The sequence below is a fragment of the Ornithodoros turicata genome, unplaced genomic scaffold, assembly GCF_037126465.1.
Source record: "Ornithodoros turicata isolate Travis unplaced genomic scaffold, ASM3712646v1 Chromosome21, whole genome shotgun sequence".
Lineage (NCBI taxonomy): Eukaryota > Metazoa > Arthropoda > Arachnida > Ixodida > Argasidae > Ornithodoros > Ornithodoros turicata.
The window spans coordinates 827988-847137 of record NW_026999337.1 but is presented as its reverse complement, the minus strand read 5'-3'; the positions used below and the strand labels follow the sequence as shown (position 1 = coordinate 847137).

Genomic DNA, 19150 nt, shown 5'->3' with positions numbered 1-19150 from the left:
GCGCGTTATCTCGTTTGATCTGCACAACACAGTTCGCGATGTGATGCCATAAACGTCACACAATAAAACTACAAATGCATTACTGTAAAAACCTGGCAGATAACAAAAAGGTAATCACCGATTTCGCTGCTTAATAAATGTCTGCGTTGTAACAGATTTTAACGAGAGAAAAACAACGAGGACGCTAGGAAGCGGGCGCCCCCATGTTTTGAGGAACAGCGCGATGTCAGTATCGTCAAACGGTGACAGTGAAGGTGATAGGAAAGAGCGGTTGCCGAACTCGCGGCAACTCTCGACGATAGTGCATTTTCGCTCATTGTTTAAGGGCACAGAGAAGTGTTAGGGTACATTTATGCTGCTGCATCGCTGCTCGCTGCAGCTTCAAGCACATCGCTGCTCGCATAACCGCTAGGGTGCGTTTACCCTGCAGATTGCTCAAGATGCTGCTCGCTTTCGCTATATCAGTCGCCTAGCAGCGTTCACTGTGGAAGGATGGAAACGAGGAAAAGTGGGAAGGAGGAAACCGACTTCATCACAACCAATCGCAGGTCGGATTTCAAGACGCCAGTCATCAATGATACCAGGAAGACAAACATGTTTACATTCCTAGGTGCAGCGAGCAGAGCGGCAAGCAGCGGCGAGGATAAGCGAGCAGCCAGGCTGCAGGGTAAATGCACCAACAGAAAGCTCTGTGTTTGACCTGTCATCGCCAGAAGTCAGGTAGTCCCCGGGCATGTTCAAACATGTTTGGCAGCATTGTTGTGGCGATGATCATGGCGTGCATCTTTGGCAAGCAGCGATGCTGCAGCATGAACGCGCCCACAGAGATACATGTGTTTGTTTCGTCATCGCCAAACAGCGATGTGCCATGTGCCAGCAGCGATGCTGCAGCATAAATGTACCCTTACTGTTTCGATTCCTGCTGACTAGACTTCTCAGGGTTGTGTTCTCCCAATCTGGAATTGCGCGCTCAGCTTGTTTTCAGGAATTTTGAAGATTCATTACAAAAATAATTAACGGCCGCACTAATTACATTGATAATACACATACCGTCCACAACTATTGCACTCGAGACATGTGCTGCTTGGGTATATCTCTTCCTTTTGTCTTTGATTCGAGCGCCTATTTGAGCAACACCTCCAGGATATGAAGAAGGCCTGTCCCATGCGTCGCATTGGAAGGCCTGTTGTTAGTATTGTGGATGCTGCCATGAAGTAAATGAAAGAACGAACGAGAAGAAAGCTCGAAGCAGGTCGCAGGCCTTCATATAGGTGACGTAAGCGTTCATGCCCGACATTATTTAGGAAGTGTTGGTTTCGGCACTTTCTTGTGCCGAACGTGACTCTGCTTTCACCTCCAGATGTTCTGAAAATAAGCAGTCTTCCGCTTGTTTATTTTCTTATTTTTATTTCTCTAAGGGAGGAAGTTGATAACCGACAAGCATTCTTGATGGTGCCGGGAAGAGACTAAGACGCAAAATTTGGAATTAAGCATTGAAGTGTCCTCATGATAAAGCCAAGAACAAACTGAAGCGTACGATACAGTGATCACTGAGTAACAAGGTGCAAGTAACAAGGTGAGGTGCGGTTACTGAATTCGCTTTCTTAGCTTATCGAGCATAATTTCTTTTCAGCATAATGTAGGATAATTTCTGGGCTTTTCCTCAGACGCTGTCACACATACGTCGGCACATTTCGCTCAGAAGTCGCCCCAGGACACACATTGGTCATCGTCGACGGCATCCCCATTCCCCGCAGAGAGAACAAAAAATGTACCAGGGCTAGCCTTACAAGTGGCAATCACCCCGTTCCACACGCTACGAGCAGCACCCCAGAACTCTGAGCAGCAGCACAGCGAAGAAAAGTTTGGCAAAGCTTATCAAAGCTGATTCATCACGTTTTCATTCTGCGCTGGGCAATTGCTGCTGATAGCCGGGCTCCGCGCGCGATATCTGATGTACAAATTCCCTTTCTCGTCTGCCCACGTCTCATTCCATCTTCCTTCCTCCTCGCCGCATACTTTTCTTTCAAGTTGGCTTTCTTACACGTTCTTCTGCTATCAGGCAGAACCTGCATCAGAGGAGGTGTCCCTGAATTCTGGTCATGCAACTGATATATTTATTAGCAGACTCTGGATTATACACATATATGCTGCTCAAATGACAATTAACCAACAGAATAACAGACAAAAAAAGGGGGTTATATATCTTCCCCCTCTCCTCATTCTATTTCACGGGCAGCCCTAGTATCATTCTGAGTGTGCCCGTTCGTCCCCTTTGAGATAACGTCTCGGACAGAAGCAAATCCAACAGCGGGCTGCTTACACATGCAACTGTCCTGGATTTCTCTAACCACTTGTTGCTTAAATGCAGCCTTGATCTCTGTGTTCTGGAAATTTAGGCAGCATCCAGAGTCCCTGCAATGTGTTGCAAAGTTTCTCGAAAGCATCATAAGTCTGTCCTTCGCTGCCTGTGTTTCGCTATGGCTCTCAGATACAAACTATCCCATTTCAACACAATAGGAAACACAGATTTCCAAATACCATCTGTTGATTGCACTGTACATACCCCCCAAATAAAGGATCATAGGGGATACTACATCTAGTGCAATAATGTCAGGAACACAAGAAAGCTAGATTTGAAACCACTCTTACGCCGTAGTAGTAGTGTTTGTGTGAAGCTACGCAACTCCTGTGCTGCGAATAATTTAGACCATATGTTTCATCTGCCAGCGTGATGATCCCCTGAAAAGCAATTCTCACTCGGCTGGAACTACCAGTTCTGAAACCTATCCCTGACATGTGTAGCATCAGGGAGGAAAACCAAGGGCAGCGGTGGAAAAGACAAACACGCACGAGCTATGTTCTCACTGTGTAACAGCTGCTTTGGCTACTAAAATGAACATGTTCCAAATTAATACAACATGGCTGACACAATACGCTGGCTAAAGCTAAGAAATAAAATTTGTAGTAAAATGTACAATACATACACACTTGCCATAACATGACAGTTTCCTTCCTGCATTCATGCACTGCCATTCATCCCACCTAAAGGAAGTACTGAACTATATGATTGAACCAGATTACATGTAGCACACGATAAATGTAGAGTGAACATAATGTGCAGCTTTCCCTTCACACTTAACGGCCGCAGCAGGAATGCATGAAGGCCACTGCTAAGTTGTGTTGGAAACACCACTTTCTGCTTGCCATGTCTAATTGAAGCGTTCCTGACCTAGTTCAAAGTAACCATTGTGAGTCTAGAACACACAAAGAGAAAAACACAACACACGTCGCAACAGATAGGCAAATGAGCTGTGGCGAGCTCCACCTTGGGACAAAGTCAACAAGTAATTCACAAAAAGTCGATGAGCGCCTGAAATGTGTACATCCCTGACTGGTAGCAGGACGGTCCACGTTCAATTCCTGGTGCTTGTACCGACGGGCTTTTTCATGAATTATTTGTTGAAGTTTCCATGTGCTTGAGAACATGAACCATTCATTGACCACTGTATCCTCATGAGGTGATGAGCGTTTGTCGTCCGAAAGAGACTCCCTTTCTTGCATGTGTCCTTACGGTTGCTCACCACTGCAGAAAAAAAAGTAAAAAGTATAATGACAAGAAATGGATAGTCATGTTTACTTTATAATGATTCTGCAGAGTACAGAACCTTCTTGCACAGAAGGCTGTACTTCTTGAGGTCTAACATAATCAAGTTACAAAATTCCAGAATATATAAGACATGAGAGAAGTGATGTTCTGAGGCTGGAACAACATAGAAGGGACAAATACAAACAGAGCCTCCTAAGAAATTAACGATGAAAGATGAAAGTCTCATCTTTACTTTAATCTTTCATCATATATAAGACATGTTGTAAGGTCGACAGCAAGTAGAGCGAGGGTTGGTACAAACATACAAATCAAAATACAAACACAGTATCATAAAATAAAAGAGAGTACGACGCCATCAGTTTCAAACAGACAAGGGATGAGTTCTGTAGCATAATACATGAATGACCACGACGGCCAGATAAGCATTTGGCACAAAAGGCATTCACGGGCGACACATTCAGGGAAAGAGCGGTACAGTGTCCTGTCAATTCGACCCTTGCCGGCTTGAAACTGATGGAGTTGTACCCCCTTTTTATTGTATTATATATGTTTGTATATTTATTTTTGTCTGTACCAACCCTCGCTTTCTGCCTTACATTATGTTTTATATATTCTGGGATTTTGATTTTGTAACGTTGTTTGTTTGTTAGACGTTAACGTTGTTTGTTAGACGTTAAAGGGACCGAAAAGTGAATATAAACCTGTCGAGACTTTATGTTCAGCGAAAAGCTTGAACCTTCAAAAGCTCAAATATCAAAGAACTCCGCTGAAATCGCTGTAGTTTTTCTGTAATAGAATTTTCGATGATTGCATGTCCAGGGACCTATAGTAGGAAACCGAGCAGTCTGTCAACAATTGCATCACCCCGCGCCATCTGTCGAGGACGCATGTAATACGCGCGCTTCTGCTCGCTAATCCGGCGAAAACGAAAATGGCAGTGAGTGACCCTTTCTACGTCTAGAATGTCGAACCTCTCGAACATGAGTCAGCTGGAATTCCGCATTCGAGAACACGTCGCTCACACAGAGCTTCCGTTCGTGCGATAGCGTGCTGGAAAGTGTGTGCTTCGCAGCAGAATATTCCTCGTGCAGAGATTTACTGGAGTGACATTCGTCCTCACCAGTACCTCACCGTGCCGTGAACACGGACTGGTTTGTGAAATTTCCATGTATCAGGGAGAAGCACCTGTGTAAGCCGAAACAAGCGCTGTTTTTTCGTCGTGCAGGTGTCCATGTGAGAAATGGAAACCGATGGATACTGCGGACCACTGTATATGCTGCCGACCCAAGCAAGCAATGGCCAATGGCCGACGGTTGGCAAAAGGTCGGATGACAGTTGGCCAACGGCTCTTTCGGCCATCCAACGTTGGCGCAGCGTTGCATAGTGATAGGCAGAGCGGTGATTGGAAAGCCGTCGGCCAGGGTACAGATCCGTATCAAGAAACGAGCTCGTTGGCGAAGCACTTGCCAAAGCTTTGGTCAATCTCGCATGAGGGAGAGCGAATAGTCTAGCGCTGCATAAGTTCGACTTTCGATGGACCAAGGGAATTTCTCAAAACTAAAGCAGTAAGAAACAGAAGCATTACCTTAATGGCGAGTTAATTCGACAAGCAATTCATCATTTCAGTGTCGTTTGTCTACGCGCCAAATTAAACTTAGACACACCTCACCCTTCACTTTGACACACACGCGAACAGGTCTCTCGAATTTGCGGAAGCTCGCCAGACAAGTTATGTATAGTATCTGTTTTTCCTCAGGAAACGTTGTGGGAAATACGAGCAACAAACAAATAATGGTATATCGCTACCTTACGCCGCGAGACAATTGAGTCTGAAAATGAGGGACGCCGCAGGAATGCTTTGGTCTGTATCTTGGCACAAGCTTGGCACAACGTAGGCTGGCCAATGCTTGGCAAATCGTTGGCCAAGGTACAGATCCGTATCAAGAAACAAGCTTGTTGGCCGATGATGTACCAAGCAAGGCCAGGTAGGCCAGCCTAACTATAGCCTAGCTTGGCCCGAACTTTGTTTGTTGCTTGGGGAGAGGTAAGGAATGCGTGTGGAACGCAGACAGACAACTGCATCACAACTAACGAATATTTCGAAATACTGTGCCTTGGCACCGATGTACTGCAAGTGTCTTTTACATACATCCGAGAAACCGAAGAGCATGGCAACATACTCGGCAGCGCCCTGTTGCCTTTACGCGCTACTTGAACGGCAAACTGGACGGAAAAGCCTTATTTCTGCAGGAAATTCCGTTATATCACCTATCGGCTATTCACAAGGCGGATATGGGGTGCTCTGAGAAAGTACAATAGAAAGTATTCTTCCTGCCTTAGTCGTGCATGCTATTAGGGATGCTTTCCCAATCAGTGTGCAGACTTGTAAAAATGTATATATTGATGTCACAACTTTTCATTTCTTGCTTGCTGCAAGTTTTTCTCATTGCTTTTTCTTTGCAGTCACAGCATATAATTATTAGTTTGTTCCTGGAGGGTTAAGTAACCTGGGGGCATATCTGTATTCGTAGATTATACTCATGTCTTGTATATATGAGTAAATAAGATAATTTTCATCAGTGTCATTCAGCTGAACTGTCTTCATGACCCTTTAATATACTTCTTATTGACCAGGTTTCCGAATGCCAATTAATATTAGAACCAAGATTGAGATTTAACACTTAATTAACTCTGTTTTGCTAAAAGGAGTACTTGTAACTGATCCATTATCATCTCACCAACTAACATTTGTAAAGAGGGACTTGAGGGCTGACTTCAAGTATTAGCAACCTTTGTTCTGGGTTTAAAGTTAACCATGCAGCATTGGTGTGGGCAATAGTACCCTAAAATGGCTAAATAATTTATTGCATAAGTTCTCTGTTACTGTAATTGAGATGTACTTTTGTAAAGTACTTTTTAAAGCCCTGTAAATTTAAACTGTCTTCAGTGTACACGACAAACGCATCGTAACATTTAATTGAAATGAAATATAAGAGCATATGCAACATTTTGTCGCAACTCAAACTATATCTTTCTTTTTTATTGTCCAGGAATTTAGGAAACAGAGTAGGACTTCCTGCCCTCTGATGTTTTGACGTACTTGATAGAGTTGTAAAACCTGCAACAAAATAAACAAGAGAAGTATAAACAATTTCGTCTTTCCCTTTTGAATTTAACAAGCTATTTATGTTTTACGATTTGTGCACTTTTGTATTCTCTGTTGGTGAAAAGATTACAGGAACAATAATGCTGCAGATCCATCAATGTCCTGTCATCTTGATCAAGATGAAAACTTTTTCTTCAGGCGTGCTAAGTGAGACAAAAGAAATGTACAATGAATAAATAAAATAAATAATAAACAAATTAAACAATAAATGAAATAAACTGAGAAACTACAAGCTGCAAGTTTTTTTTTTATTCATTTATTCACATTGAGCACAATACAATGTGGGTCGGCTCTGTGAAAAAAGCTGCATATGCAAGCTTGACACGGCACAGGGCCCCCTTGTGCACAGTGACAGTCATAAATATCTATAAAAATGGCTCTTAAGTACACAATTCTCTACATATTACGTACAATCAAATTCTGAGTATAACACAGGGACACTAATGGGTGAAGCAAAGCAAGTACATACGTGGGAAAAACATATGCATAATATACGTTGTTATTATTTATCAGTTACTAAACATAAGTCTCTGAATTTCTCGTGTGGTATCGCTAGAGACTATGTTGCATCGATATAACAACGTAGACGCTTGTACAGATATTTTTTGGTCGCCATATTTAGTTCTAGTTCGAGGGACTGCCCGGTCGTCTCTATGACGCACCACGACATTTGATGCTGACTGATGTAGTTTAAGTAAGTCAAGAAAGGAAGTATTATTTGTTCGTAATGCATTCCTGTATGCAATCAGGAAGTGATATCGATAAACCATCTGGACAGGAACGATATTATATTTAACAAAAAGTGGTTGCACCGACTGCAAAGGTAACGATCTGTGTATAGGTCTTATGGCTTTCTTTTGCAATAAGTATAAAGAATTCAGATGTGTGTGTGCTGCCGTGCCCCAGACTGGCCAACAGTAATTTAGATATGTGTGAAATAAGGCATTGTAGATGGTTAGTTTAATTTTGGCAGTTAAGATGTATCGGTTTCTATTCGAGATGCCCGCAACTTTGGACACTTTACTAACTATATATATTCTATATGTCCATCCCATAGCAAATTATTTTGTAGATGAATACCAAGTATCTTCTGGCTTTTAACTAGTTCAATCGTATCAGTTCCTATTTTCAAATCTGAGTTAACAGTAATACGCTTATTTTTAGGTATGAATATCATTGCCTTAGTTTTCTGTGTATTAATTTTCAGACAATTGTTCCTGGTCCATGCATGAATACCATCTAAATCCTTGTTTGCCAATGTGATGACATTTTCTGCATTAGTCCCTGAACAGAGTAAAGTTACGTCACCTGCGTATGCAACCAATTTGGTGCACTTACATGCAGGAGCAATGTCGTCCATATACACATTGAACAGCAGCGGTCCCAAAATGTTCCCTTGAGGAATGCCGGCCGTGATTGCAATTGAATTCGAAATTATGCCCTCTGATACCACGCTCTGACTTGTATGGGACAAATAGCATCTTAATAGCGGTAAAGGTATCCCTCGGACGCCGTAACTATCCAATTTATTTAACAGCATATTGTGATTTAGCATGTCAAATGCTTTGGTTAGGTCAAGAAAAATACCGAGCGTGATTTGCCTGCATTCAAAGTCATTGAGAATTTGTTATATAATTGTTAGCAGTGCTGTTTCTGTTGACCGCGACTTCCTAAATCCGTGTTGTATATCACTTAAAATGTTATGTTTACCGAAGAAAGAGGATACTCTATGATGTATTATGGACTCCAAGCCTTTTGACATAACCGGCAATATAGAAATTGGCCGGTAATTAGATAATTTTTTTCGGTCGCATCCTTTAAAAACAGCTACAACTTTTGCAATCTTCATACTGGACGGAAATGTGCCCGTGATAAAGGATAGATTAAATCTGGGGCGCTTAAATCAATCACACGTTTGACAGGTAGTATTTGAATTCCATGAATATCACAACTCTTTGAGTTCTTCAAATTTAAAAATACTGATTTAACTTCCTCCTCATTTGTAGGAGTGAAATACAAAGAATTAGTTGGAACCCCGTGCCGTACGTCATAGAGACATGGCTGTGCCATCCTACGACCAATACTGGTGAAATGATAATTGAACGTGTCCACCAGTTCTTTGCCTTTTATTACGCTATCGTCAACTGTCAGTTCACCAATCGTTTCCTTGTTTCTGGGACGGTTCATTATGTACTTTATATTTCGCCAAATTCTGCGCGAGTCATTTACTAAATGGTCATTGAACGTCGAATCATAATATGACATTTTTGTTTGGCAGATGTGTTTGTTTACCATGTTTCTGCACTTTTTATAGGTATCATAATCGTCTTTTTGGCAAGATTTAATAAAGTTACGAAATAACCTATTTCGTTTAGAAATCAGGACTATCAATTCACGTGTCATCCACAGTTTCCGTGCTTTCCTATGACATTTTTTTTGTTATAATTGGGAAACTGGCAGAATACGCACACGAAAAGATCCTTAAGAAATTATCAAAGGCCTCATTCACATCAGAAGTTTCATATACTGAGGCCCATGTGGTCTTTAATAAAAGCTGTCTGAACTTATCAAGTCCCATTTGAGAAATAGGTTGTACGGTAAATTCAGTGCGTTCTCTTTTGTTATTAGTACAGATATTAGCGTTTTTCGTAAACATGAATATCGGGAGATGGTCTCCAACGTCAGCTGCAATAACACCATTAGAGTTCTCTGTTCTATCCGCGTTCGTGATAAATAAGTCTATTAGGCTTGCTGACATGCTTGTTACGCGAGTTGGATGCAAGATGACGTTCTCACAGTGGTTAGACTCCAGTGTCATGTGAGCCTCCGTTGTAAATTGCTTCTCTCCATCATATTTATATTAAAATCTCCTCCCAAATATAACTGGTAATTATATTCATTAATGAAGGACAAGTACTCATCAAAAAAGCCTAGAAATTCATTGACATCTCCATGTGCAGGGCGGTATAGTGTCGAGAAAAACTTTTGGCCGGATCGTACAGTAATAATCTCGAAATCAATCGTTCATTTTGTGTATTCACTTACTAATAGACCATTCCAATGGTTCATTATCAGTATAGCTACTCCACCTCCTCGACCATATACACGATTCAGGTAAAAAGAGTTATATCCATCGAAATCAAACTTATCTCCATCGTGCTGACACCATGTCTCAGAAAACATGATATAATCAAAATTAATTCCTACATCATGGAACAGAAGATTAAGTATATCATGCTTATTCTGTATAGACTGAATGGAAACATGGAGACATGGAAACATTTAATATGTACATTTTCAGGTAATCTACTACGGACACAATCGATGGAAACAACTGAGTCAACAATCATATACAAAAAGTGTTGTTGCTGCTGCCGACTTGTTTATACAATCCGTGCTAGGTCCTCATCACATTTTATTTCTACACGAGCACTAGTTTTATCTTTACGGACAAAGATTTTTCCGTTACTAATCAAGCCATATTTCCAGCCTTGTTGCCTTCGTTTTTATATAGCTTTACCCAATAGAATTTTCAGCGCCGGGCAAAGGTGTTCATTTATGAAAACGGGCTCGTTTGACTGGATGCCCAGGTTGCTACAGATAATTCGCTTTTTTTTTTGCCTTATCGAGCACTGCATCACGCTTTACTCTTCGCTGAAATTGTACAATAATGTTGCTGGATGATGTCCTTGTAGAAACTCTATGGCACACGGCCACATCAGAAGGTTCAATTGGCTCTCCTATAGTTTCACCAATACGATGGATAATATCGTGGAGATTTTCGCTTGGTGCAGGCTTAATGCCTTTCACTTCAATGTTTACATTACGGGAATACTGCTGAAGCTGTATTATTTGCTTATTCTGATGTTTAATCTGCTCGTTCATCGCGACGAATCTTACTCGCAGTTCCTCATTTTCTTTTTTCGTTTTTTCGACTTCGTTCGCATCGCGACTTCATTTCTTCCACCATGTTGCTCATAAATTCCACACTCCCTTTTAGTTCACGCATTTCTTTGCGTATTTCGCGCTCGAGGGTGTCATTGATATCTTTGCATTCTTTTTTGATTTCTTTACGAAGCTCTTCACATATTTTGCTGATATCTTTAGCAGACATCGACATTTGATAAGTGGATGCCATGAAAAATGCTATCACAAAGGTGACAAAAGTGACACATTCACAGCAATGAGGGCAGTGGCAGTGACATTGGGAAGTGTGTTAAAGACTCCTGATACACATCTGTAATGATAAGACGCAGTTCAGTACAAGAAGAAAGCAGGCTGTGCTATTTCGTCAGCTGCCACTGCCGTAATGGTCTAGAAGGCTGTTTTAAACAATTATTCAAGGAACACACGATCTACTGACTTGAAAGCTATTCTGGGATGGGCCCCACTTGAAAAACGAAGGATGGACGCACGCTTGGAAGTTCTTTGTGATATTTATCTTAATCAGTCAGGTATTCCACGAAACGATTATTTACTGCTGCCTAATTTTATATCTCCACGTTTGGATTATCCGTTAAAGATTAAGGATTTTATCTCCCGAACGTCCCTGTTTAAGAATTCTTTTTTTTGTTAAGACAATAGAAGAATGGAATGGACTCCCACGTGACCTTGTACTTTCTTGTTCTAACCCTTCTTCTATGAATAGTCTTACAAGTTATTTGTGACAATCATCCCTGTACTGACTTGTATTTCTTGTTCAGTGTTTATTCTGTGATACTTATGTACCCTCCCCTCTACATAATGCCACTTGCAGTGTTGCACTAGACTAGTGACAATAAACAATAAACAAACAATAAACAATGAAGGTTGTACAAAAACAGCCGTTTTTTACTAAATTTTTTTTTCCGTTGACTAAAATTTTATATACGTGGATGTTACCACATCGTGTAGTTTCCATCCAGTAGTACCCGTAGTAGGAGTAGGACCCGGCAAGGTTGTTTGGTTTTTGTTGGTAGGTTGTTGGCATGTTGATGTGCTATACCGTTATAGCACATCAATATAGATGAGGGGCAAACACAGTAGACAGCGTGATGGAACTTTCGCTGTTTCACTGGGCATTCAAGTGTAGGGGATGCATCTCTAGAAAATTAATTAGCGTTCGTTAGTCATAACTACACCTCAACAGGAAGTATTCTTCTACACTTCAAACAAGCTAGTAATTCTCATGGCTTCTTCTCCTACTGTTGACGTCATACTAATGTTCTGCACCTGTCAAAAGACTCTAAAAATATCACAAAGTCTGCAACACGTAACAAATTTAGTGTTTCCATCTGTGGACTTTGCATACCTGCTTTCAGTTATTTCTGTCATGTCAACTTGAGTGCCTGGATCACACACACACGAAGCAGTCTGGTGCCACTTCAACACTGGAAGGCCCCTAAAATTAAATTTGTTGATGTTGACAATGTTGAGTATGGGACAAGTAGGATAAGATAAGTTAAATGGAATACGCCATCGCTATATTGTAATTTATACATGTGTGACGCGTGTGCATACCTAAGACGTTGTGTTGAACTCGTCACCTCGATGAAGCAAAATCACTGGTTACTCAACGGCAGTTTGCTTCGGACGTCTTCGCAATTCGCCTTCTACGGCAACTTCGTAGTCATCGGCAGCAAAATGAGCGAAGCACGCACGACACGACTGCTGCATCTAGTAGCCGAGTGTTTCGAACCACATTCGTTTTCGCGCACTCTCCTGTAGAATCTTGTGGTAGAAAACGCCCGCCGTTGAAGATGAACGAACATGCTCTCAACAGTCTTCTTTGTGTTGTGAATCTCTATCGCAGGATACGTGCACATTGCTGTTCTACGTACTGTGACTTTGCAGTAAGATTATGGACTTTGGATAAAAAGACTATCAGCACTGCTCAGGTATTTTTGCCTAGTGAACAGCTTGTATGCAGTATGCACACAGTAGTTGTGCAGTGGACCCACTAAAAATGTAATGAATGTGGCATTGCCCACAGTAATGCACCAAGTTCAACACATTGTAGAATCCAGGTATTTTAGCTTACGTGCCAATCCAGTACCACTATCCAGCGTGAAGTTGTGACAAATAAATAGTTCCCATTTTTCTTAGCTATCAAAATACAGACAGTGAATTAATAAGAGTAGACCATGTTAACATGAATTCTGGGCTTCTCTTCAGTCAAACATTCACAGATACTAAAGGCACCTTCCTCAATGGACGTTGATGACAGTGAAAATTCTAAAACGCTATCAGAGACAACATATCTTCTGCGTGTCAGAAAGGATTGTGTGTCCAACAGCAATCCAGCTAACGGTAACAAAAATGTGCAAAAGACAAATTAACTGAACTAATGTGACGTACCTTCTATATCAGACAGTGAAGCTTGTACCACCCCATCCCCAGGTACTAGTGTCCGGACAGCAAAAGTACTTGACCTGGGAGATAGGAGCTAAACGGAATGGCGACTATTGTTTTCCACCCTGAAAGCACAGGTTGTAACTTTGAGGGCAGATTTAAAAGTGGTGTCAAGATGTCTGCATGCGAGTGCACATGAAAAGTTGAACATAGATGAATACTCAAATTAGAACATCCCATTGTCATACCTGTTGGCGGCAGCTAGACCGCAACTAACGTGTCAGCAATTTCTTCATGCACCAGATGCAAGACACATCCTGCCTCATTCCCGTCTTCAGCGTGCACCTGTGGTAATTCACAAGTTAGATTATCAATACTGTTGCGTTGTTAATCGTGGTTATATCAGAGTAAGCGCAGTAGGACAGCTGCACAATCGATTCATGAAGCTTGCTATTTTTATATCCGAACTACGTACGGCTTACCTTTTTGCTCTCGTTTTTTTTTGCCTTGATCCTCCGTGGCACGTTCAAAATGTGTGTGTCCTGCATCTCAGATTTTTGTCAGACGATTTCATGCCGCGATTCCAAATTGCCTCTGGAGTCGCGCGTAACCTATGATAACATTCGTGGACAAAATCCTTGGAGTGGACCTTAGCAGGCACCGCTGTCGCTGTCAGCCAAGAGCTTCGCACTGCCTGGTCTTTTGGCAACTTATAATAGGTAACACTTTAATGCTCCGATGAATTGTTCTAACAGTGTAGCACCGTCGCATTCTCGACAACTTAGCCGTGGCATATCACGTATCATATCGCTTCAGCTCATAAAAGGCAAGGTCAGCACAAGGAAGTGCACTTTCGAAACGACGCCGTGCCAAAAAACATTCACATGCTTTGTTTCCGGCTTAGCAATAACATCACAGCTTTTCGCTTATGTACGATGCACAGAGGACGGAACGAAAGAAGCCAAGCGGCCAAGCCAAGAGTCCGTCCAAGCCAAAGACCGATAAACTATGGATAAACCGAGAGCAGTGACGTCGGCGCGCCCGTGCGCAGGATTTCCTGACGGTCTGACGGGCGGGCGTGTGAGCTAAAAAAAATGTTTTCTAAAAAAAAACTACAAGCAGTTGGACCAAAATATTTCGCACACATATTCAGTGTTCGCTAATGAACACACAGCGCGAGTATCGCTCGGTTCTGCGGCACTTCAAAATCGGCATATCTGCCCCTCTACAACTTTCCACTTGTCACATCCGCATTTGAACGATTGCAACAATAAGCTAATTACGCTTATCAAATAACTCGATGAGGTCCAAAGAATACTATTGACTACGGTATACGACTGCTAACAGCATACAGTTCGTTGCATTGGAGGACGACGCGCCATCAGTTTTTAGTCTTGGTGCATATATGTTAGCCGGGACACCCTGCATAAAGCTCTGAAGGCAATGCAATCCTGCTTATTGTGGCTGTCAGAGTGATCGAGCTTCAGAGTGCAAAGAGAATGTGAGGTGTGCGATTTATAGCCCGCTGCCCTGTGTACAGAGAAGGGGAACATACTTATTATCACAATTAAATATTGTTAAGTATAAAATGTAACAGCAGCAGGGACGTAGCATGAATTACTTTTATGAGGGACGACGATTGTGGTTAAGATGCTGTTCTTTAGTGCTCGAATACTCGCGCCTCAGATATGACTAGTCTACTACTGTACGAAATGTATTTTTCAACTTGTGGTGTGCCTCGGTGACGACGGACATTAATTCCTCTTTTATGGAGACACACAGTAAATAAATAATAAGATGATGATGATGACGATCATGAGGGCACGGTGTCTGTCTCACAAAAAAATAAAAAAATAAATAAATATATATATATATATATATCTTGAAAAGTTTGAGTTGGATCGGACGGCTACGTAATTATAGTTGAAATAAATGGGAGACAGAAGACGAAAGTAGGGGAAGTAACAAAAAAGGGGTTTATTAAAACTTAAAAATCATAAAAGTTAGGGAGGGTGTCTACGTTACGGCGGAAGCTCCGCCTTCTTCGGGACAAAAGAGCTAAATGTGTCTTTTGTCCCGAAGAAGGCGGAGCTTCCGCCGTAACGTAGACACCCTCCCTAACTTTTATGATTTTTAAGTTTTAATAAACCCCTTTTTTGTTACTTCCCCTACTTTCGTCTTCTGTCTCCCATTTATTTCAACTATATAATATATATATATTTATGTTTATAAGTGCTCAAACGACGCCACGCCAGTACTGGACAGGTGTTTCGGCCTTATTGTCGCGCGCAATCCTCTGCGAGCTCCGTAGAGCATGGTTTTCGGCTATTTTTTCTTATAGGATAGCTCCTCAATATTCCTGCACAATTATCATTAATTTGAGTAAATTCGGCACGCTCTTCGCATTGATGGGGTAAAAAAGTGACCTTTACTTGGCAAATTTCCAAGTTCAGTTCGCAAAAATTTACATAATTAAACCTAGGTTACATGACATGCACATCAGAATCTGACAGAAACCTAGTAAGAACAAATGCCGTTGACGTCATGATTCTATGGGGCGCAGTTTTTTTTATTAAAATTCAATGACACGTTTTTTCTAGGACACCTTGTATATATATATTTCAGTTACGGTCCACAAAGTGTTCGAACATGCTAGGCTTATTGCTCAAGGCGAATAGGAAAATCAGGACACAACACTCACCTAGAAGTTCTAAATACCGGCTTCCAGTATTTTCGTTTGAGAAATTATTTTCTAAAACGCGTCTGGTTCATTACCGTAAGTGTGCCATCGTTTACTGGAGGACTTACTTAATGGTCGGCCACTCTTTTATCCCTTATCGGGCACCTACATGCGTCGCCGCTAATCTCCGCCACCGCCATTATTGTGCGGGTTCACTGAGCTGCAATTAAATGTGACGATAATAATCGCTGCGTAACGTGTCGGCGATTACGCACGATAAAACCTCTCCTGGGCCTCATTTGTCACGCAACAGAGGGATTAAAGGGCATATACTAAGACACAGTGATAGAGTCGAAAATATTGCTGTCCTGGGTGCACTGCATTTAATTTAACGTGTTAGCACAAATATCTAGCGAAAGCCGCCCTGAAAACAACATGATAAATGTTTGACTTGTCCGTGAAGTAGTGCGAACGAATGTCATTTCTCTCAGCCACTGTGAAACGGAGTTGAGAACGGGTTTAAGGATAAATAACCCAGCTTAAGTTAGCGCCCAGGAACATTCGCAATAAAGCAGTCGTCGAGGAAAATCTCAAATCTCATCTCGCTTTTTTCGTTCGTTCGTTCGTTCGTTTGTGAGAAAGAGTGGTCATAAAATGGAGAGTGTCAAGTGTATGAGAGCGCTTCTAGTCCGTCCGAAGGTAGCCCTTTGGCAAATCTTAGTCCAAAAAGTTGTGCCATCGTGGTGTATGGGCGTGACAATTTTTTGGACAGGGGTTTCTCTGATTTGGTCACTGTAGAGGACAGATGGGATCACCAAACAAATTCATCAAATGAGGGTTCCGACTTTTCTTCTTCTTCTTCATGAGTGACAGGAATGCTCATGGGAAACGTTCACAGTCACGTGGCGGAGGCTGGGTAATGGCCCCGAGGACCGGTTCAGGTGTCCGGGGATTCCCTGAATCAGTGACAATGACAATAAAAAATGCCGCCAGTATCTGAAGTTTACAACGGCTGCGTCGTTCCCATGTTGCTCAGCGGCTGGTACGCGGCTTTAGTGGTTTTTACTCGTGCAAATTGTGAACCGGAATCGGTCTCCGGGCGAAACAAACTGGAAGTCTCGCACCATACATTGTAGACACATTCTTCTTATTTTGCTTTCTCCTACATGTCCAGGGTATTTCTAGCTTGTGTCTGTTCCGTTTTGTTGGCGCACCTTTTACCGCAACCTGGATGGAAGTTATTATCGAGATAAGGTTGGCTTTTTTGAGTAATGTGTAAGTTTATTTTCATCATTTTGATTTGCAAGTCGGGGCCCACATATATATCCCGGTGTACACTTCCGCATAGGTAATGTATAGTGTTCTCAAATGGTTGCTGATTGCCCGTTTGCTCAAACACATGATATAGCGCTCATATCAGTTAAAAGGAATAGTCTGTAGCTTTGAGTAATTTTTAGATTCGAGTTATATGCGGCTGTAAATTACGCGTAAATAAAATCTACAAAAATTGCATCCAATAGAGCCTGATGTCTTAAATGAACCACAAAAACAAAACATCGTGTTCACATCTTAGGCCTGTCTTACATGGTGTCGTAAGCGTGAGCTCACGCGCACAGGCAGATATCACAATGGTGTGCCCCTCTCCCCCCATGATAAGTATGATGCGAGACTATTTTAAATGATCATGAAACGTAATCAGCTCTACAGCTTCTTGCACTCGTGTAATCAGCAAAGTTTGTCTCCAACCTGCGGCCCTAGTGCACGACGAATAAGGCCCAGTGAAGCTACTGATAGTGGCGTCCTTGACCAGTGAGACCATAACGTGTAAATTACAAAATATTGGGTGTAATTTTCATTTGTATATTTTCCACGGTGACTGGGAGCATCGTCAGTAACGAGCATCCGGACAACCTCTTTAAAGGTACAGAAATGAGAATGTGCTTGTGCGGAACAAACCACTGACATAATGAACATAACAAAGCGATGATGATCATGAGAGATAAAAGGGAAAACTAGCCCAGTTTTCTACTGTAATGCAAATATATAACATTTTTCTCCTATGTGTGCAGGTGTCTGAATGACTTCGTGGACATCAACACGATTAGCGTGACGAACGTGAAGCAGCTCGTGGGTCGTTATTGCGGGACCGATGTCATTGTTCCGCTTCTCACGATGAAACCCCGAATGGAAATCATCTTCAAGACAAATCACGCAAAGGAACGGACGGGATTTTTCGGCACTTACGAGTTCACGGACGAGAGTGAGTCAGCACGATTCTTCTTCGTGGTGGTGGTGCTTCAATCGTTGCAGTCTAATAGCACGCTATATAGTGGTAGTAGGTTATAGTTATATCGCGTAGATTAGGATCTAGGAGGAGTCGTGAGAAATACTTCCAGAACCAAGTGCTCAAGTGTACTCGCTTCTTAACAAGGTCTATGGGGAACTTTTGCACCCGGTTTCTCGTAAACCTCGCTAAATTTCAACACGAAACAGGTACAGGCCTGTTCCTCTCCAGTTTATTTAGGGAATGACACATTTTTGAAGGCCCCAAGCGATCTACTGATTTTTGGCGAATTAAAGTTTCTCAAATTTTCAGTACATGGGAGTCTATGGGAGATGCAAACAAAATAATTTCTCTTCAGCCGCGATATTTGGGCCAAACTGTTGCCACTCCCTACAGCAACAGTGTAGGAATTGATTGCAATCAACAAATTTGACAAAGCAGTTTTTCTGGTTTACTGCAGTTTCACTGCAGTTTAAAATTACTGCAGTTTTTCTGGTCCCGGCATATGAAAATAACGGTTTTGTCGTGTGCTATCATGTTCTCCACGCTGGCTTGTTTAGAGCGCGGGAGCAGTGATTTATCCAGACCCCCCCCTACACCCCCTCCAAATGTTCAGTGACCTAATTTTTTCACCTGTGTACCCCCTACAGGGGGTGCCCTTTCAATTTCAGCTTTAGACACATGTCGGTAATGATATATTAAGCTGTAACGATGTAACCATAATAATGACCCCCCTCCCATTTTTTTCCAACACCCCTCCATGCTTGGGATTCTGGACAAACCACTGCGCGGGAGGAAAACAAAACGAAGAAAATAATCTTCCGACGGTGTTGCAAACCCTCGCCGGAAGCGAACGTTAACTAGATCGCATGAGTCCGCCTTAATTTTTGAGTAGTTGTACTTTACTAGTTTTGGAACCAGCACTATATCTTCACCATCTGGTTCCTTGAGGTACAGGCCCCGACAAAAGTTTACGGAACATTGGAGTGGTGTATATAGTCTGAGCGACACAGTTGCTGCAAACAGGAGCAGATAGACTTACAAACAGGTGATCGGGTACTCGATGCAACTCTCAGTAAG

General features: G+C 42.0%; 1 protein-coding gene across 2 annotated transcripts in view; it reads left to right on the top strand.

Annotated features, from left to right (window-relative positions):
- LOC135373116 (membrane frizzled-related protein-like) overlaps positions 1-19150 on the top strand; it is a 608751-nt gene that overhangs the window by 538980 nt on the left and 50621 nt on the right. For both annotated transcript variants that reach the window (XM_064606387.1, XM_064606386.1), the window contains one exon: positions 17856-18046. In XM_064606387.1, the coding sequence (XP_064462457.1) occupies positions 17856-18046 (191 nt within the window). The remainder of the gene's footprint in view (positions 1-17855; positions 18047-19150) is intronic.